This window comes from Polypterus senegalus, chromosome 10 (assembly GCF_016835505.1).
Source record: "Polypterus senegalus isolate Bchr_013 chromosome 10, ASM1683550v1, whole genome shotgun sequence".
Taxonomy (NCBI): Eukaryota; Metazoa; Chordata; class Cladistia; order Polypteriformes; family Polypteridae; genus Polypterus; species Polypterus senegalus.
The window spans coordinates 32,050,348-32,072,161 of NC_053163.1; the positions used below are offsets into that span (position 1 = coordinate 32,050,348).

The window sequence follows — 21,814 nt, forward strand, 5'->3', positions numbered from 1 at the left end:
CTAAAGTCAAAAAGTAGTCCTGGTTCGCACTGTCTTGACGAAAAACGAACTACTTGATGTCATCTACAAGTGCAAACATTGGACTAAACGGGCCACACTTCGCGCAAGTGGGCTCAAACGGATGCTTTTGGATCTGGCGCCCCCGACTCTGAATTGGGACTAAACGGGTTTGAAAATGTTGTATTACGTTTAGTAATCTTTAAAAAAGAATTTTATTTATATTAAGTTGCTTTCCCTTGGAACCAAATTGCAACAGAAAGACTAGAAAGAAAACGAATTTAAATTATACAAGATTAGAACATATTCATAATCTGTTTTTATTCGTTAGGTTGTATATTTGTAATCATTTTAGCATCTCATTGCTTTACCGGAAAGGAATACGCAGAAGGTATCTTGTTTTAAAGCACTTCAAGCTCGAAGCATTTTTTTTCTTATTTTGTTCAATACTGCCATTGACACACACACACAACATTCCAGACCGAACAAAAATTATTAATTAAACGTCAAAGGTAACGCCTTAAGTTTTCTAATTGATGTACAGTACTAGCCCATCTATTGGATGAGTAGGCGGGCTTTTATGCAAAACGAGCAGAAAGCTTCTGATCGGTGACGTGCTATCAGGCCACGGCCGCTTTTGCGGTGTGATTGGTCTAGCCGCACTGGTCTCATGACAACAACTTGCAACCTCTGTCCAATCAGCAATTTTCCTGGATTCCAGCCACTGTTTGTAAGTGACGTCACGGCGGAAACTCAAGATGGTGGTCAATGTGTTGAAGCCAGACTTCAACAGGCTGGGTGGCTCTGAGATAGGGCACATGGGGCAATTTTAGATGGTTTCTTCCGAAAACAGTAGTTAACAACACGATAAAAGTGTTGGGTTTCTTATAGTTGGTACAAGCACGGATTACTTGGATTTGGTTCTTTCAGGCGAAGGGGGTTTTTAAACCCCAAAGAGAGCTCCGGTGTAATGGAGGGCGATTATTTGACATCCGTGGAGACGCTGGATCCGTGCTTGTCAGAGCTGGGAGATGAATTCACCTTGGGGGACATTGACGGTAAGCGGTTAACATAAGTATGAACGTACGGGTTAAAAACAACAGGATGTCGCTCCAGGATGTAACTTTTACGCTTACATTTCTCAACCTTCAGAGTGATGGAGCTGTTTACATATTGAGAGCTAGTTTACTTTGTTCAATGAAAAGTTTTGATCCGATCAGTTCTCGATTTAAGACAGAATTGTTAAATTTTATCTGCAAGCCTGTCCATTTTATACAAGGGATAGTGGCTTTTCCTTAATGCGATATTTTTACATAATGCGTTTAACACTTTATATTGCAGTACTGGGTAATGTACACGGGCTTGCGCCGTGGGCGTGTTTACCTTGTTCCCTGACATAGTGGTCATTCCGGGCGTGGAAGAGATGCTTCCGTTTGAATTAATCATTTTCTTTCTTTAGATGGTCCATAAGACGCGTTCTTAACAACGAGACATATTTGGACACAAGAGCACCATCTCAGTCCCACGCTTATTACGAGTTTCCCTTTAAAGAGAAGTTTAGTAGTTTTTTAAATTTTGGATGTTTAGACGGAGAAAGTGTTTCTATTTTCTCCACTCAGGTAGTGTGGTCATTGGGGAAAACGTTTGATTTTATATTTCAGCCAGTATTCTATACTATTATATATTATGTTCTATATCTATACTTTTATCTAGCATCTATACTATTATATAGTGCATTGGCTGCCTACGCAAAGTCGTCTTGTATCTTATTGGAAAGAAGTGAACAACAGAAAAGGGGTCTCGCCTTGAATTGCCCTGGCTCAGATTTTATGTGATGCAAGCAGTACTGTTTATGTTTGGCATTTTGCTATTTGTTTTGTCGTGCACTCTGTTTTTTAAATTTGAGGCTTGGTTGTGTTTTGTTTAATTATCTCACTGTAAGTAAAAAAAAAAAGTATCTACTGCATAAAAAATGCAGATGGCGTCATTCTTGCATACTACAACATATAGCTCATTTATTCTGCGTTTAAACGTCAGTTCACACCCATAAGAAGTAGCATCATGCAGAATCATGAAAACATCAAAGCTTTTGGGGAGAAGTGATAAACAATTCCCAATATAGTCACAGTCGGAACTGTACCATAGTGTTTGCGAATTACTCGGTAATTTAGTGACTTTTCTAGAGTAGGAATGGTACACATTATATTCCACATCTGATTTTAAATGAGATAACTGAAGAATGATGCAGTACTGTGAAAATTACTTATTTGTTTTTCTCACTTAAAAAAATACTGCATTAATGAAGTCTATTACATATTGGTCGATTGCAAAATGTATATTTTGCATAGACTCAAGACCCATAAATACTAGAGGGGGACATCTGTCTTATCTGTCTATCTAATATAGTGTCTTTCCCATCCTATATATCTGTTTTATAGTGTCTTTCACAGCTATCTCTTTGTCACAAAAGTCATTGAGGCTGGCATGCATGTAGAAATATCTTTTTTTCTTTCTTTCTTAGTGGTTATTCCTTTCTGTAAGTTGTCCATACATGCTCCATAATCCTTGTTACACTATACGGGAAAATTTGAAGATATTCGTAACAGGTTGTTAGCTCATCTGTTTTGTGGATAGATAGTAGGATAAAGGTTAACATTTCATTAGTTACTTGCCCTACAATATGGCTTCGGTGGTTGTGTAGCCAGTCCTGTGGAATGTGCATGACACCGTAGCATTGGAATTTATCAGATACACATCGGACAGGAGCCAACTGTCTAGTTTAGTGGCTTTTATTAACTGAGTTGGGTAGCCACCATGAGTGCTTTCCTCAGTCAGATGTATTGTATGAGGGATTTAGAGGAAGTAAACACCTCAGGTTAATAAAGATGCTATACAGAGGCACAAGTAGTATACAGTCTTATGTATTAAAACTGTAAACTTTATATCTAACTCTTAAGGTTTTATAACTAGTACCACTTCCTATCAGTTAATTTATAGTTCAAACCAGCTGGAACTCTTGGTTTACCTACCTCTCCTCAGTAAGATTTATTGTGGACTGACAAGAAAACACTCTGAGACTGAAGTCATTGATGGTGGGGAAAAAAAATACTAAGCATAAATAATTTTCAGTAATGTTTCCATATCTGAACAGAAATACAAATAACCTTCAGAGGGAGTTTGAGTAAAATTAACTGTTAAATCAAACACGCTACAGCTCTGTCTATTTTAATTTTGACAGAAAGATTCAAGCCCTGCAACATATAACTGTTTATACCGAGTATGAATATAATGGGTCTAATGATGATGACTGACTGAGCAGGCCATCATGATTTGTCTTGCTGCTTTTGCACTTTCCACTCAAACATTCTAGAAGAAAACTTGTGTAGTTTTTTGGTGCTGGTTTTTATTGTTAATATTGTTATTTGCGAAAAAAATGCCATTTAAATGTAGGGCCAGAATATTTGTAGTCAAAACCAATAACCAGTGAAATTTCACGTATTTGATACCACAACCAAAACCAGTTGTTTATAAACAATTCATGCATTAATGCAATGCTATACCATCACTACTGTGCACCATTTTCATGTGACACAATAATACAGAAGAAAAAACTTAAATGAAAGTATCTTTCAGAGTAAATTGTCTCTTTGTATTCACACATGAGTGCAGTGCAGACATTTTCTTGCTTGTTTAGTTGTTTTATACTTATATTGGTTTCAATACTCTTAAGTCTTGCATCGAATCAGTTATATGCTGTATTTACATTCATTGGCCACTTTATTAGCTCTTCCTGGCCTGTACCTGTTCGGCTCATTTTTTGCCTCCAGAACAGCCTGATGTCTTTGACAGATGGATTCAGTGAGGTCCCAGAAGTTGTACTCCTTACTGAGTCAATATCATCAAGCAGATCTTTAAGGTTTTTTGACCACACATTACTGCTGCCAACCTCCACCAAACATCCCAAAGTGTCTTCATTGTGTTTACACCTAGGAACTGTGTCAGTCATTGTTTTAAACGGAAGCCACTGTTATGGTCATGGAACCACTTTAAAATGGTGTGCATTTTGTGACATGGCATATTATCTGGCTGCAGTATCCATTTTGAAAAAGAGTTCACTGTGTTCATAAAGGGATGCGCATGGTCAGCTATTACATTGAGGTAAACTGTGACACTCAAAAGAGTATCATTTGTTATTAAGAGGTCCAGTGTGTACCAAGAAAACATTCCCCACACCATTACGCTACTGGCACCAGCCTATATTGTTGACTGTAGTTGGGATGGATCTATGGTGTTGTGCAGTTTCCATCAAATTATTATCCCTGCATTTTGCATGCCACTGTAGAAATCAAGATTTTTCAAACCAAGCAATATTTTTCCAATCTTCAGGCATCGTATTTTGGTGATAATGTAATCACTGTAACTTTATCTGCCAGTTGTTTGCTGACAAGAATTGAAGTCATCCTGGTCTCCTTCTGCTCTTTCAGGGGTACAGCCCTTCATGATTTGACAGCATTGTCTATTCAGGGGTGCTGTTGTACAGGTCACTGTTGTGAAGAGCTATTACTTGAGTGTTTGTGTCTTTTCTGATATTTTGCATGAGTCTGGCCATTCTGCTCTGTGTTCTGTCACCATTAGAACTGCCAGTTATGGGATTTTTACTATTTATCACACACTCCTCACTGCACTGTATGGTCTGTAGAGCTAGAAAATCCCTGGAGGACAGCTGGTTCTGGGATGCTGTAATCACCACTGCTGCCAAACGCTCTTAGATTGTCTGTCTTGGCCATTCCAATGTTTATTTGCACAACAGCTAAACCTCTTGGCCATGTCAGAAAGTAAACATATGCATGATCTTGGAAAAGTACTTGGAATTAAACCTTTCATTGAGATTTTCAGATGATGAATTGAAATCAGCTCACAACATATACTTTTCCTCAAAACAAGTCAGAAAATTCTAGATCATACACATCTCTTGACTCTCCAAAGTTTATCCAACATCATGATATTGTCCTACACTTGCTTCACTGGGTTACATGTTTCGAACATCTGATATTTAAACTTTATTTAAAATCTTGCCTTATTTCTTAGATATTCTATATTGTAGAAATATTTTGGAAAAATAAGTTGAATACAATCCATTGGCATCATGGAGCTGAATGGCCTGTTCTCATCAAACGTGTTCTAATGATCTAATCTGCTTACAGCTCTCTTTGGTGTCATACCCAATAGGACTTTACCATTTAATAAAACAGCAAGAAAAGATTGATTTTCAGTGTTGAAAATGCCATTTCAGTGTGGATGAATACATAGAAAAATTTGAACATTCATCTTTTTGTAAGTGTGGATGAAGTCTTAGACTTGAGGCCTTCCATACTGTAGGGCACATAAAAAAGTGTTCTCTTGGGTAGCTGCGCAGCTTTTCAAAAGGACCCTGTACAATTCTTGGAGCAAAACGGGCCACGTTTTCTTTGTCTTAACTGTCTTTGGCTTTGCATCTGGTGGAATACTTTGAGATTGTGAACTATTTTATAATGCAAGCAAAATGTGTATTTGTCCAAGTTTTGGTCGTATATACTGTATGGTAATAGTTAAAACAAAGGCATTGCCCAGGAATCTTCATGGCAGTGCCGTCAGTTGTTTTTGACTACATTTGAGTGCATTTCCTGGAATACTTGTGCTTCTTGCTTAAAGTTTGCTGTAAAGTGATCCACGGTCTCATTGCTGTGCTACCTGATGTTGATTATAGTAGTTTTTACTTGGTTATTGGTGATTTTCATAATTTTGGTCTTCTCAGTACTAGTTGTACTGGCCAGCTTTTCTGGTAGCCTTGTTTAAGTTGATTGTCCGTTCTTTGCAGGTTGCCTGCATTTTCACATGACATCTATGACCAGACCCAAAAGTAAAATGAATAGGTCACAGTTAACTAGACCATTAAACAATATCTTTTGTAGTGTTTAAAAAATATATATAAATAAATAAAAAAACATTTTTGTGTTAGTCACGTTTTAAAACCATAAGCTGTAAAGCTAGTGTTACCTGAGCACTTATTGATAAAGCGGGTAGTTAGTAAAGGGAGTCCTGCCCCATCTTCATTTATTATTATTATTATTATTATTATTATTATTATTATTATTATTAATGTGCCCTGTCAATAACAAGTGTTTCTAAGGATATTTGGTATATTGTAGGAATTAAATTCCATGCATGGGGTCTGGTGGTGGTTTGGGGCAAGGGGCTAGTTTGGAGTCATGGTTCTTTTAGCAAATGTGGAGATACTAGTTCAGAATTGTATATTATTATACTGTTTTCAGAGTGACTAGATGTTTTGCGTGCTACATTTAGTATTGTTAATTTCGTAATCATAATAATGTAAAACGTCTGATCAGGTTTTATTTGCAATCTTTAGTCCTATTATTAAATACAGTTTTTTTGGAATGTATTCCGTGTCCTTGATATTTTAGAACATTGTTTTTAATTTAGATTTCTCAACCTGCATTTCAGATATCATAGAAGTCCTGCAGTATAAAGGAACATTGAAATGGCATGAAATGCAACTACATTGTTTTAGGAGACCAGCTCATATTTTAAACATTGGTTCAATTTACATAGAAATGTTTTACTATTTGTACCTTATGTGTCTTAAGTCACACTGGTTTTGCTTTTGTTAAATGTTCAAATGTATAGTTCATGCAACCAGTGAGCTACACCATTAAGGAGTACGTTCTGAAATAATTTTAGTTGTTACTTAGTCACCTTTTTCCTTGTTTAAGTGTTCATTTTTTTTCAGAATGCAGTATGTATATATGGAAATTACAGGGGCCTTACGGTGTCAGCATCAGATACTTAAAGAAGTACTCCACACAAAAATGCACATTCCGAGGATGAGAAACTAACATATGGATTATGCGACATGAGTTAGATGAGAAATTTTTTTTCCCATGGATGTTGGGCAGAAATTGTCACTGCATGGGTTCCGTTGAATTTGAATCTTTGATGTGTAATTTACCCACAAAAACATAAGATTCAACATTTTTCATGACCACCACTACACATTACATTAGGTAAGTAACATAAAAAAATCATTTTGTTGATGGAGGATTTCTTTAAAAAACAAAGAAATAAGCTGAAAATACTACATGAAGTATGATGTCATTGAAATATTAAATAATTACTAGGGGGTTCCCCCCCTCCTCGCTTCGCTTGCTAACCCGGGCCTGCACTACGCGCCAGCCACTTTGTGTCTCTGCTGCTCACATTGTGAAGAGGGGGGCTGAACGGACCGCAAGGAAACGCGGTCACTCCTCTGAAACCCCCTCTTAAACGGCGATACAATGGAAGACAAATAGTTTTTTTTTTTTTTTTTTTTTTTTTTTACTTCCTCTTTGCTCGATCAGTTGCTGGCTTGCTGCTGTTGCCGTGCCGCATGATTTGCACCTCTCATGGCGCTTTGAACATTTGAAAGCCTGTACAGCAGCTGCCCTACTCTTTGTCTTTTATTTCCAGCCCCAGGCATGGTTAAATCTTTTGGCACAAAGTCTCGTCTTGTGCGACGTGAGTTCTTGATATTTTTTAGTTTATAATTTAAAAACGGAAAAAGAATCTGAAAACCTTACAACATCACATTAAAGTTCGATAAATTCTGACAAGAATCATACCAAACATATATATGTAGGGTTTAAAATAAGCTTGATTTAAAGCATGACAAAAAAATGTCACATAAAATCGTTGCACTTTTAGGTTCTTATATATAGAGACTAGATAGTATTCATACTTAGAAGGGAACTACCTTAAAAGAATCCCATTTTTTTAAACCAACCAAAAAATAGAAAAATCTCTGCAACAAATTGTAAATAACAAACATAGAGCTCAAAGGTATTAGTCTGCAAATAAGACTTGAACCAACTACTAAAGACTCAAAATAACTTAAACAAAAAATACAGATAATCAAGAAAAAATTTAATACAAATGTACAAATAAAAATTGTTACTAAATAGAAATGAAATAAGTTTGAACTAAAGTAAAAAAACTGATCATATATTTGAAAAAATAAAGTACAGTATTGTAAACGAAAAACAAAATTATGGTAAATAAAATGAAACTAAAGACGATTTGAGAAAAGAGGTGCGTAAATAATTGACACAAATAAAAATATAAGAGCACATACTTTTACAGAGCTCAGAAGAAAGCAATCTTTATAGATGGAGATGGAGGGTTTAGAGAAGGCCAGTTAGATGCTTCTGTGCAAAATGGAACCTCTTTGTCCTAACTGTTTTATGATTGAGGGTAGAACATGTAGTCTGCTCATGTGTATGAATAGCAATATCTAGATGGCCAATGTGCTTCCAGACCAACCAATCAGACCACATGTTATGACTAAATGTAGTCTCCACTTTAACTGATATTCAAATGTACCTAAAATCTTGTGGTCACAGCATAAGGTACTTATCAGGGACCAACTCAAGATCAAATGCCAGTCCATTGCAGGACATACCCACACACCACTGTTCGCACTCAACAGGACTGACTTCGAGTCCTATAATAAGGAAGCACGGACAGCTGTGAAACATGGTGAGAGCGCAAAGAGATATGTTGATATTTTGAAAGAGCTGGTAGGACAGAGATTATCCTCTGGCTAATATGCAACTTATCATCCACATTGCACCCTTTGGACACTTTGTAGAGTCCATGTCCTGATAATTATTAGTCTGTTCTGAGGGCAAAGGAAGAACTAACTTGCTTATAAGGTAGATGTAATTAAAATGGCCACTGAAGATTTTTTTGCTGTAGCAATAACTGTTTTGCTGTCATCTTGCAACAAAATCACAGTATAATGAGCAGTTTACTGAACCTTACCTGATCTCTTCAGCAACATACTGTATATGTAGAGCACATATTGTGTAAATGCAGTCGATTTATTAATTAGGGTTTGAAGTATAAATGCTGGTAAATGTTAGTGACTATTCTAAAAATTACCTATAGCTAGATCCATGCATTTATTTCCCAACAGGCTTAACCAGTTCAGGGCCCCAGGGGGAAGGGGTCTATCCTAGTATCACTGGATGCAAAACAAAAACCAAACACTGCCCTGCATTCCTTCCCACTACCTTTGCCCTATTATTCTACTAATTGTAGTCATGATCTCTAGCTAAGGGTCAACTTGTAACTCCTCCACACTAACACACTCAGTTTTCATGTGGATCTACCATCTTTGCACTCTGATCTCTTAATATAGAAGACTGTGACTGCCAAGCCAGAAGGGTTTTTTTTTTCTTTTTAATTTTCTTCCTTTTTAGTCATTCTGGTGTGTTCACATTATTGTGTGTGTGTATAATATTTTTATATCTATCCATTTATTTCTTTAAAGAGTTTCAGTAAAAAGCCAAATTTCCAAATGGGTACGTTTAAAAACTCTGTCTATGGAAAACACTTACGTGAAGGTCAGCCTTTTAATGTATTCTCGTGTATTTTGTCACCAGGAAGTGGACATGTTAGTCGGACAGACAAAAAAGAATTTCACTGTATTCTGTATATGTGACAATACAACTATTCTGATGTCTATTGAAGGGTCAGAGGGTTTGGACTGTGAAAAACTTGACTCCACCTGTTAGACTTGAAAGTTTATCTGGGCTGCTATCGATGTTGTGGAATGTCTTCAGCATCATCTGCTCACATACTTTCCTTACTTAGGTATTTGAAGACAGTTCAGTTATTTGAGGTTGATATAATTATGATGAGATGTTTTTCTCCTCTATCAATAATTTGGACAGAGACTTTCATGACTTTTGCATTGCCAGTGAAGTATTCTCCTGTAGTCCTACCAGCTACAGGAGGAATAGGGGCTGGGTACAATGTGATCTGGGTGGCGGTCAAAGGCAGAAGCCTTTGCGGACTGGAACCCAGGTACACAAACTGACTCTTGGGATGTGGAATGTTACCTCTCTACGAAAAAGGCTGGACTCTGCTTTACTTTTGAGTTGCCCAGGGAGAAAAGCGTAGGGCAGGAGTGGGCTTCTTAGTGAGTCCTTGCCTGGCCGATGCCATGTTGGGGTTTGTACTGGAGATATAATGCACTGCTGAATCTCCACATCAAGAAGAGACAATTGAGGCGGTATGGGCACCTAATATGGATGCCTCCCAGACACCTTTCTGTTGAGGTTTTATGGGCATGACCAGCTTGGAGGGGACTCCTCACTGGGACGATTATTTCTTAGCCTAGGACCATCTTGGGATCCCACAGTATGAGTTGGCAAGTGTGGCTGTGGAAAAGGACGTATGGGCTTCATTACTAATACGGTTGCCCCTGCAACCCGGCTTCAGATAAGTATCGGAAAACGAATGAATGAAGGATGAGGACTGTAAAATGAATCTGAAATCAATATAGACGCCAAAGACCTGGATATGCATCATTATATAAAGGGAAAACTGATCAAACTATTGCCATATTTGTTCTAGCTTAATTAGCAAAAAGGACAGCTTTGTATTTATACAATAAAATGTTTTCAAAGTCCTGAAATATGCTCTATGTGTAAAATATTGCTGTGAATATCAATACCCTTTTTCAAATGCTCAAAGCTATATTGTTAACTTTTCAGTTTGCTAAAAGCCAAAAAAAATTTGCAGTTCTAATTTCCTTTTTTTAAATGGAAAATGCTTCCAGCGCAAGATTTTTTTCATTTTAACAGCACAATATAGAAAATTGACAGCTGTGGCACTGCGATTGTAGACAGCATTCTAAGGAGAGGTGTGGTTGTGCGCTGTTTGGCTTGGTGCTTTGTTTCCACTGTATGTGGGATTTCACATGAGGTCACAAAGCTTTTTGCTGCAAAAGGAAAGGAAAATTTAAATACCTTTCTTCTAAGGACCTGTACAACGGAGTCTAGAAAACAGATAAATTTACAAATGCACAAATATAAATAATGTTGGCTACCCCCAACAACTCGGCCATATACAGTTCAAAGGAGTGGAATCTGCTGTGTGTTGAAATCCTTATTGGCCTAAATACACCCCCTAAAATACCATTGCATGTAATTGAATTGTTTGTTAAGGAGGTCATAATATGCCGGTGTCCTGTCTAGCTGAAACATACCTCTGGTCATACCAGTAGTGACTTCAGAGTGAGGGACGCTTGAAGGAAATGTGGCACTTAACTTTGACTCTGATCATATTATGTTTGTCTTTCTCTAACTCTTATATTAGTACAATCGCCATTGCTTATTCACAAAAGGGTTTTCAGTTGTCTGTAATGACTATGATCACAGTGCATTATAAACAAAAATAGTAAATAAAACTGAGCCCTTGATTGCCCTAGTGCAGTAGATGTTCAGTCATGGAGACATCCTGGGGTGCCAGTTTTATTTAACTAATTTCACAATCTGTGTGTAATTTCTTACTTTTAATTGACTAATTTCACAATCTGTGTGTCATTCTTCCTTTTAATTCACATGTTGCATGTTTGTCGGGCATTCAAGTATGAGTAGCATGTGGATAACCCATTGTGATGACACCTTGACAACTGAGTGTGTAGCTCATCGATTTACAAATCACTGACATTACTGATGTCTCCCGACATTTTTGATAATTGTCACCCCAGTGGCCCGCATGCTGCTGATGTCCCAGTAATCCACAGGTCACTGATGTCCCACTGTGTTACACAACGTCTCTGATTTAATGCTGCAACTCCATATCAGGAGTATTTTCTGCAATCTTCATGTTACTTCCATGTCAGCAGCTAAGCCACATGCAGTTCAGAACGGGGTTGAGGGGATTTATATCTACATGGTAACACCAAAATATATAAAAACATCATTTTAATAAAATCGGAGAATGCACACTTTAGTCGCATATAAATTGTTTGGTTATACATTTAAAACTGTGGAGCACTAAGGTGAGAAGCAGACCTTCATTTTAGAACAGAAAATGGATGTGACTTGTTAATATTGTTTGTTGCTCTTCAATATTGACCCAATGCAGACCTATACTAAATTCTCTTGTATCATAAAATATATCTCCATTCACAATGAAAACAATTGGGTTTTTTTTATTCCATGAATACAAACCACATGTGGTATGTAAAACTTAAAAAAAAAAAAAAAAATGACTTGGCAGAAATTTGTGAATGTGAGATTATAATTTTTTTCAGCCATCACCACAGCGAACACAGGGTATGTAATGGGTAACAAACTGTTATTTTTGGTGTATCATATTCCTTTGACTTTTGTCTCTGGACTTCCACTTTTGCCTTGGTGTTTTATATTCTTTAATACAGTTCTTGTCATCTGGTTTGCTTGGGGCTTCATGTCCATCTGTCTTTGGTAACTTACTAAAGGTATAGTGTTTCTGTATTAGACTTATCATCTTGAATGTTTATCCAGTGAAGGCCACGTAAGTTGATATTTAAATCTTTATTTCTTACAGAAATGTTGCAGTTTGTCAGCAATCAAGTTGGAGATTTTCCAGATCTCTTTGAGGACCAGCTGAATCCTAACCTTGCACCTTCCAGTGATCCTACTGTTCATGCTGGGCTCAGAAACTTCAGACCATCACCACCACAGCAGCAACAGCAACAGATGATGACACCAACCCACCCACAGACCCAACACCCAGCCCAGCAGCAGTTATACTCACCCCAGTCTGTTGGGGTGAGTCCAGTTCAGGCTGCCCCCCAGTTAGTCCCTGCTTCTGTAAACCAGTCACCTCAGCCCCTAACTCTGAGTCCTGCACAAACCCCTCATTTGGTGCCAGTGACTAATCTGGGGTCCTCTGTGGGCAGTGCCCAACCCCGCAGCGCCCCCTTGCTCCAACCCAGACCCCCACAACAGATTCAGCAGTCCCTGCCACAAACTCAAACACAGACTGTTATGTTGACGCCAAGTCAGGCTCAAACCAGGATAATCCAGCATCCTGTCATCTATCAGAGCCCTACTACAGGATTCCAGGGTGAGATATAAAACCATTTTACTCCTCTCCTGAGTGACAATGTTTAGGTATTGATGAGAGTACATTTATATGTTCTTTGCTGAGCTGCCTGTTGGTAAATTATTTCTTGTTTGTGCTCATTTTATAAGCTGTTTTTGTTTTCGAATCAAGGCATTCAACCCCAACACCCCCCCACTTTTACCCCAGCAAAGGCTGATCTCAAAAATTAGCCAGTGCCCTCAGCATCATTTGCTGAGTTGATTGAAGGCATTCAGTTTCTTCATTTCTCTCCTTTTAGTTTTGACTTGTTTTCTTTTGTGTGACAAGTGTGCAGTTCTCTTTGTATGTGAATCTTGACCTGGTTAACTACAGTCTTGTAAATTTGAAAGTTACTTTTTTCCTGCGTAAATCTCATTCCTGTGCCTTCCATTTTCTGGAATGAACAAGCCTATTTAATGATATTGCTTCACTTGCTCAGCTGTTTCCCAATCTATGTATTTCCTCTTTATCTTTTTCTACTCTTTGCATACTACAATTATTTTTCTCCTCTTTAATTTTGCACTTCATTTTCTATACTGTATTGTTACAAGACTGTATTTTTATGCAACACTTTTTTGTTAGAGCAGGCCTGCGTACTGTTTTGAAAGAGTCATTTACATGCTGTTCTGGTGTCTGTGTGTTTTTCATGGTGCTCATATTTTACTTCCCAAAGATTTGCATAGAAGGTTAGGTGACAAATTCAATTCAGCTTAATTTTCTATAGCACTCTTTACTTAAGTGCAGCCTCAGACTACTTTAGAATTCTACAGATGAATGCAGTTGCATAATGAATGTACATAAAGACACACTTGTTTAAACAAACAGGAAGATGCACAAATCAAAACTGATTAACATAAATGGATCCCAACAGTATCTCTCCATCAACATAACTGTCGGAACTATGGCCAGTTAACAACAAAGTGGAGGAAAACAAATGCTCCAGTCAGCAGCATCCCTGGAGAAAATAAACCTCTGGAGGGGAACATTATCAGTTATAAAGGACGAAGTCAGAAACGGGCACAGCTCACGAGACTTCGGCCAATCGGTTGCCCACCCACTTCTGTGCATGTTCAATACTGTCTAATTTGATGATAGAATTTTTACGTCCAAAAGACAATAAATCTATGTTTTAACAGTTTAACTGATTTGTAATCATTTTTAATTTTGCTTTTAAAAAAAAAAAAGTCATTTTTTTCCTCAATCAAAAATGAGGTTGTTACTCCAAGCAAGGCTAAGGAATGTACTGTTTGGTTGGCATAGTTTAACATTCAGCAAATAAAAAGGCTAAAGAATTGATAGAAGTGGAGAAGAAAGAAACAGACTTCCAGCACAAGTCCTTGGAAACCCATTCTCCTTGCATTAAAATAAAAGATGGGTAGACAAGGGCCTCCAGGCCTGTCAAATGTTCTGTGTACTGTTGAAATAATTCAACCAAATCCATAGAAGGTTCTGAATAGCCTGGTGCATTTTACAAGATCTCAAGTATTTCTGGTTTTGAACATGAGCTGTTCATGAGAATCCATGATAGCCTCCTGTTATCATCCTTTTTTCAAGCATCAAGTCACGGTCACTCTTGCATATCTGATTCATTCTCAAGTTCTGCTTTATAAGGTCCAATCACACAGATTGACATGGGCAAATCTATAAGCAAGACGTTCTGGATACACACACAGGAGCCTTGTCATTATTTACCGCAGTGTTTAATGAAATGTGTAAGTCTTCTCGGTCTAATGGTATGTACCACATTACATTAAATGACCTGGTGTTCGCATTGTATTGTTGAAAGTATGATCAACTCTGTGTTAAGGAGCTAATTCACCCAGAGGCCTGTCAGGGTCTTAATCTAGTTTTAGAGATTGTAGCAATAACTTTCTCAAACCCACTTAATCCAATTTTTGGTTTTAAGGGACCAGAGCATTTTTCAGTAGCATGAATTATGTTCATTAATAATTGTTTTGAACTGTGTAGTGGTGGTTAGTTCCTGCTCATATGGTTAACAGTCTCATATGGTTAACAGAAGAATAGAAGACTGGATGTCCTTGAACTGCAATGGAAAAAAAGGGACAGCCGTACTCAAATTCCATCTCTAAAATATCTTACAAAGATTTCTATGAATAAAAACTCTCAGTATTAGTAAAACAGTACATGAGTATACCCTTTGGTGGACTTGCCATCCAGGATTGGCTCCTGTGTTTGCACCTGGTGCTTCAGGAATTGGCGGTGGCACCAGCAACATTCGGTAGATTTCATTGTATTATCAGCACAGATTACTGCATAAAATGTGGTTGTCTTTTGAATTATTTATATTAAGTGTTTGTATTCTTCTGATTTATGCCATAATCAGTGATGAAAATTCCTAGTATCCCCTCCCCACATCTCTGAACTGTATCTCATAATTTCTGATAAAACCAAATGTTCATCTCAAATATGAGGCTCCCTTAGTATTTGTGTGTATGTGACATATTTTTGAATCTCCCAGTCATGTGGAATAAAATATCTTTTTTGAAAGAGTTACGGCTGAATTTCTGTGAGACAATTCTCCACTTTAAAGGCTTTGGTACTTACAGGTGGAACATGTGGACATGTTACTGCACTAGTGCTGCTACTACTTCCTGCTGTCTGGGTTATGGTGTTATTAGAAGGAAAAAAATCAAATGTTCTTGTTTTACTGATTGAAAGAGGTTTGCTAAATCCAATTTTTACATTTCTCCTGTAGGGCACCTGTCTCAAAACATCTGAAATTGTTTTCCCAAAATGCATTTGTCACTCATAGGTAGCTTTAACAGATTTTATTAATGTCACAGAGTATTTGAATGTTTGTTGAAGGAAAAGAAAAAGAAATTGTATAGGAGTGTCATTTGCCTGCTTGTTACAGAAATAACAATTGCAGACTATGTGGAGTTGTCACCTCCCTTTGACTTTTTCACATTGTATCGTGTTACAGTATAGAATACTTAGGTATTTGAAATGGTATCTGCTTTAATCAATGCAAAACTATATCAGCATAAGAGCAACATTCAACAGATCCTTCTAAATATTAAGTTTATTATATTAATTGTTTTATAAACAAACACCCAAATTGCTTTGATAAACTTCATTAAGTGTTGGCCAGTTATTTATTCACAAGTAATTAGGTTACATATGTAATATCTGTAGGAAGACACAGAATTGGCTGCTGCAGTCCATTTTTTAAGTACATTATAAAAATAAATGGTTTTTAATACTTTTTTTCTCATTCGTTGTCCTCATTCTTTCTTCCTAATGTAAGAATAAGTTACAAATCTGTTATGAGTGAGTGTGCTGCCAGGCCAGTCTCTGTCCACCATAAAAGTGAATTAGACAACACAGGTAAAGAAAATGGACAACGTTTTACTATTCAAATATGAGAACGGTCACCATGTTTTCAAAATAAATGCGCTTTTTTGGTTGTTATTTGAAGTGATATTCAATGCTTCTTCTAGTATAACACGACCAAAATACAGTAAATCTGTATATTAACAACACATTTTGAAAAGCTTTACGTATCTCATAGAGCGGTGTTATGGCAGTCATAAACTGAAAGAAAATATATGGCACCACTGTGAGCATATTAAGCACCAAGTATTCTCTGACATTGAGTATTTGGATTAACAGGCCAGTAGTCATGGAGGTAGTTTGATTGAAAGGAACCGTCTGAGACATAAGGCAATAAATAATCTCCAGGGTTCTGTGGGGGATGATTTGTTTTCAATCCTATTTTTGTAAAAATGTATCTATTTGTATGGATTGTTGTGTGATTGCAATAAATTCAATACATTTATAAAAATAATAATAATAATCCCCAGAGTTCTTAACAAAAGTGAGTGCCAAGGTAAAAAAATTTTTCTGTATTGCAGCCTGAAAGGCTTATGACATTAAAAGAAATCGGTAGAAGGGGGAAATAAAACAAAAGAATAAATTACTGCAAGAAGATTTGTGCTTAGACTGCAGAAAAGGTTCATATTCTTAAATGACATTGATAACATGGGTTAAAAACAAAAAAAAAAATCAAGGGTTGGCAGTGATTGACTATAACAAAGTGTAGAAATCTGTCTTGTAGACAATATGCTTAACTAAAAAGTTTTTCATTTTTGGAAGAATGGTGAAGTAAATGTCTAGGTGTACAAATCTGGTGAAGACATGGCTATAATGTCTGACATTGATGTCACTACCAAATATTGATGCTAGTGGGATGAATACTTCATGTTTTATTTATAGCTAGCTTTATTTTTGACAGTGCAATCAATATTTTTGTGCTACTTACTGAAAGAAAATTTTATTTAAAATATATTAAGATTCTATAATACTAGCTTGTGCTACCTATTTAAGTAATCAGCATTAACGTTTATAGTGCACTAAGTAATGCATATGTCTGTTATAGGCCAATTGGTTATGGGATTAATAAAATCACTGGTAATGTTTGTGATGTACCAACTATTGGAATGACGTACCAGGCACTCACTCTTTGATTAAGGTGGATAGTAATAATAGATGTGGGCAAGTAACGGAGCCCAAAACTTTTTATTGTCTTGGAATATGCACATATTAACCAAATCTTGTTTGTTGGATAATACTTAAACTTTCCCAGGACATGATTTTTTTGAATATTTACATGTTATTGTTGTCTTTATGAGTCAGTGCATCTAGACAATAACTGAATTCTTCTACTACTATTAATTATACAATTACTTTTCAAAAACTTGCTTGCACTAAAAAGTCAGTCATGTGAGATGCATTATTACTAATTCATCTTACTTAAAATGAATTACATACACAAACTATATTCAATATGCACACATATCTAATGATATAGAAGGTGTTTTCAAATAGGTACACATTTCCTAAAGTTTATAAAAAAAAAAAAATTCTTTGCCCAAATTCTTAATGTCAAAGTTCCAGTCTGTCTGTCCACAGTGCATCAAACCAGTATTGTTACCGAAGAAATGACCGAAGGTCAGGCATCTACTATATCATTAGCAATGACTGATCCACTGCAAAATCCAGATCAGGGTTGATATTTTGATAAAAGTTTATTGGGAACTCCAAGAAGAGAAAGCAAATGTGAAGAGACAGTCAAATTAATTGAAAATGGTATGGGATTGGATGTTTGTCGTAGTTTAGGTGGATTACTGTTCAAACTTTGCTTTATTGATTGTGTTGATTGGCATGACTCTATTTGTACTTTCTACATCATCATATCTCTGCAAACATTTGGTCATAAAAAATAATTGTTACAAACTTAGTAAATATCTATATGAGCAGGCTAAGCAGCAGCTATCACAGGGATACACTGCGCTTAAAAAAAGAAATGATGCTAACTTAGCAGTAAATGTAAAACATTTGTCAAAAACCTGTTTGTTTTTTAGCCACCTTTTCTTTAAAATGACACAAAATTATATGATTGTGTTTGTTTAACATTGAAATATAGTTTTCGATATATATTTAGGAGGTGAACTATTTATTAGTAAAAAAAAAAAAAATGCAAATGACTATGAACCTCCTTGTAGTGTGTTGGTTTTCCCAAACTTATGTTTAAATGTCTTAAGGAGTAACTAAAAGATTAGACTTTACTTGGTTTACACTGCTGATACCAAAATAAACAGTCATCTAACTTGCTAACTTTTTTTTTTTTTTTTTTTCCTTTTTTAAATATATTAGTTCTTCAGCCTCAAGTTCAAAGCCTAGTGACTTCATCTCAAGTTCAGCCAGTGACAATCCAGCATCAAGTGCAAACCCAGCGAGTGCTGACGCAGACTGGAGCCAGTACTATTCAAACCTTGGCACCAGCGTGCACCCAGACTTTTCAAACACTGACCTCTGCTCCTCCAACAGTGCAGACTGTACCCCAGCAAGTACAGCAAGTACCGGTTAGTGTTGCTAAAAATAAAAAGATATTTCTTCCACATTGGATATTTGATTAAAGGAAGAGATTTCTATATTTTCCTTGGTTTCTTTGTTGTTTATTGAACTTTGATGCCTTTTTTCTAACCAAAGGTGTAAACTTATTTTTAGTGTAGGCCTTTTCAACTTCATTTAAATATTTGCAAAACCTTGCAGCATTTTGTATTGCTGCTTCATTTTTTTTTTAATTCAATAGTTCAAACGTAACTTTCAAACTTTTCCTTGGTTAATACCATCATAAAACATTACCTGTAAATGTTGTAAGTGTAAGGCTAGTCTAACTCTTTTTTTTTTTTTTTTTATTATTTTTTTTTTTTCCTCCACCTAAGGCAATAACAAGAAGCCATATTACTGATTTTCTCCTCGCATCCCCAAAGACATGCATGTTAGGTTACTTGATGATCCCAAATTGGCCAACTACAGTATAGGTGTTAATATGAGTAAGCCCTGTGATAGATTTTCCCCTTGTCCAGCATTTCCTATATTGCTTCCTAGATAGTCTCAACTCTCCTGGATTTGGTTGCATTTTGTACTGATAGTTTAAATATTGAGCAAAAATATATTGTCAGAAGACTTCCAACAGAATTTTGGGTGTGAGATGAGTTTTTTGAGGTGAGGGTAGATCTATACCAACTCGGTCATACTTGCATATTAAAAAAGCAGTCAATTATACCAACTTGTGTTTATGTACTGCTTTGTTTTTATTTATATATAATCTTCTTAACACAACATTTTGGTTAGTTCATCTCTTTGGCAGGGTTCCTTAGGTTTGGGGAGGGTCACATTGTCTCTAGTTTAGTTTTTTGTTTCATCCCAGTTGTTTAATTAGAAGGCAATTCTTGCTTATAACATACATCCATCCATCCATCCATTTTCGAAACCCACGTATGCAATGCAGGACCATGGAGAAGCTGGAGCCTATCCCTCTTATTTAGTCTAACAAAATGAAGGATAAATATTTTGTTTAAATGAAATTTGCATCAGTGGCATTAAGAAGTTCGGTTTCAGCCAAAACCAGAGGACCCGTACCCATAGACTAGACATACAAAATGTTTGTTTTTGTCATTATTCTAGTAGGCCTGTTGTAAAAAGCCTTATTAGTAGATTTTTACCAGTTACAATGTATATTCAGTAATAACTAACATGAATTTAGCAAACATGACCCTTCTTAAAGTTTTAGTGTAGAAAAAGTAATGTTCCTGTCTCTAACCTGCGAATTATGGTTTCTGACGAATCATTTATGATGTCCTTAATGTTATTTTGTGCATATAGCAATCATGTAAATAAAACTTGGTATTCCCTTTATTTAATCCAATCGAAAAACTGAAATTCTGTTTAAACTGAACGTAAAATACTTTCTTGTGATGATGGGTTCTTTCTGTCTTTCATTATATGTTCCAATATTATTGCTTCCAACAACACTTTACGTTCAATTTGCACAGGTGCTTGTCCATCAGCCTCAGATCATCAAGACGGACTCTTTGGTTCTTACAACTCTGAAGCCAGATGGAACACAGGTTCTGTCCACCATGCAGAACCCCGGCATCACCACACTGACCACACCTCTCCAAACAACTGCCCTCCAAGTCCCGGTGCGCCAATGTTTTTTTCTTACTGAGTTATACTTTTGGAGACTGTTTGATTTCAAAGTTTATATCTTCTGATGCTGTGATGAAATATATTTCTTGTCCTTTAATGGTGATAATGTTGAATTTCTGGGGGTAAATTGCTGTTGTCTCCTTAATCCTAAAGTGTATTCAACAAAGTCAGTAATGATTTGCTTGTTGGATGTACTGGATGGAAGGAGAGAGAGAGAGCGGGGCTTTTAAATTATTCTGCATACTAGGAATGGGATGGTTACTGGTTTGTACTGGTTATTACACTGTGTAATTTTTTATTTAAAATTATAACAGTTGTTGACTGCTTTTTTTTTTATATAAAATGTGGTTTGTGTTAGAAACACCAACAAGCATTTGCTAAAACGTACATGATCATGTTTGCATGGCATGAAAATTCCGCATCTGGCGCTTTAATATGAGTAGGACAAAAGGTATTGACAGTGGTTCAGAGCTCTTGAACCCATCGTAAAGTCTGAAGTAAGTCTGAAACACTGTTGTGTTAAATTTAAGGGTAGAACCTCCTCACCCCCATTTCCAAAAATGAATTTCAAGCCCTATATATAGTATAATAAATGTTTATAGCCATATTTATAGTTGTTTAAAACCTGTGTTTGTTCTCTGGCCACATGCAAGATGTTTAACGACTAAAATAAGTCAAAAGAAACAGCTAAAGAAATGAATATAAAGCCATAAAGTATAAAAGTGCAATGAGATATAAACCCGTAACATTAGTGTTTTGCTAGAGCAGCTGTATTCATTCATTCCGGCAATCCCAAATGCGTGAATTAATCAGAGGAGACTTGCAAATAAACTCTTTGTGAAGGGAATTTTGGATAGACAACATCATTGAAACATCCATCTACTAAAAAGTGAATGCAAGTTTTGCTCAGATTACAAGTCAGATACATTTTAGTTATTGTTCATTGCGATCCATTCAAGCAGAAAAGGATCCAGTGTTAGAAGGACTATGGAAGTTTTTATACATTCCTTCATCCAGTGTAACGTCAGAGAGATTATTCAGTTCCAGTGGGCATTTTGTCCCCCCTCACAGGTCACAGATTAAACCAAATAAAGTAAATATTTTTACATGTTAATGTACAATAAAATAAATTGAATACATAAAGAAGTTTACATCTAAAGCTACATCAAAACTCTTATTTCTAAGGGGTATCTCAAGTTTTCTTAAGAGTGTCTTAAGTATTTTAAGGTCCGTTATTCCAAGCATTTATAACTGCTTTATTGTCCTTGAGTTAAAGACAGTTTTAAAATCTTTACTTTTTTTGTTACAAAGTAATCTTGATACTAGGTGCTATTTATAGGTTAAT

The 21,814-nt window shown here is 36.3% G+C and overlaps 1 protein-coding gene across 1 annotated transcript in view; it reads left to right on the plus strand.

The window, feature by feature from the left end:
• The first annotated feature begins 729 nt into the window (after nt 1–729).
• srebf2 (sterol regulatory element binding transcription factor 2) overlaps nt 730–21,814 on the plus strand; it is a 58,577-nt gene continuing 37,492 nt past the window's right edge. Inside the window, exons 1-4 of the mRNA XM_039765641.1 lie at nt 730–1,055; nt 12,412–12,933; nt 18,628–18,836; nt 20,313–20,462. Of these exons, the coding sequence (XP_039621575.1) occupies nt 968–1,055; nt 12,412–12,933; nt 18,628–18,836; nt 20,313–20,462 (969 nt within the window). The 5' untranslated portion in view covers nt 730–967. The remainder of the gene's footprint in view (nt 1,056–12,411; nt 12,934–18,627; nt 18,837–20,312; nt 20,463–21,814) is intronic.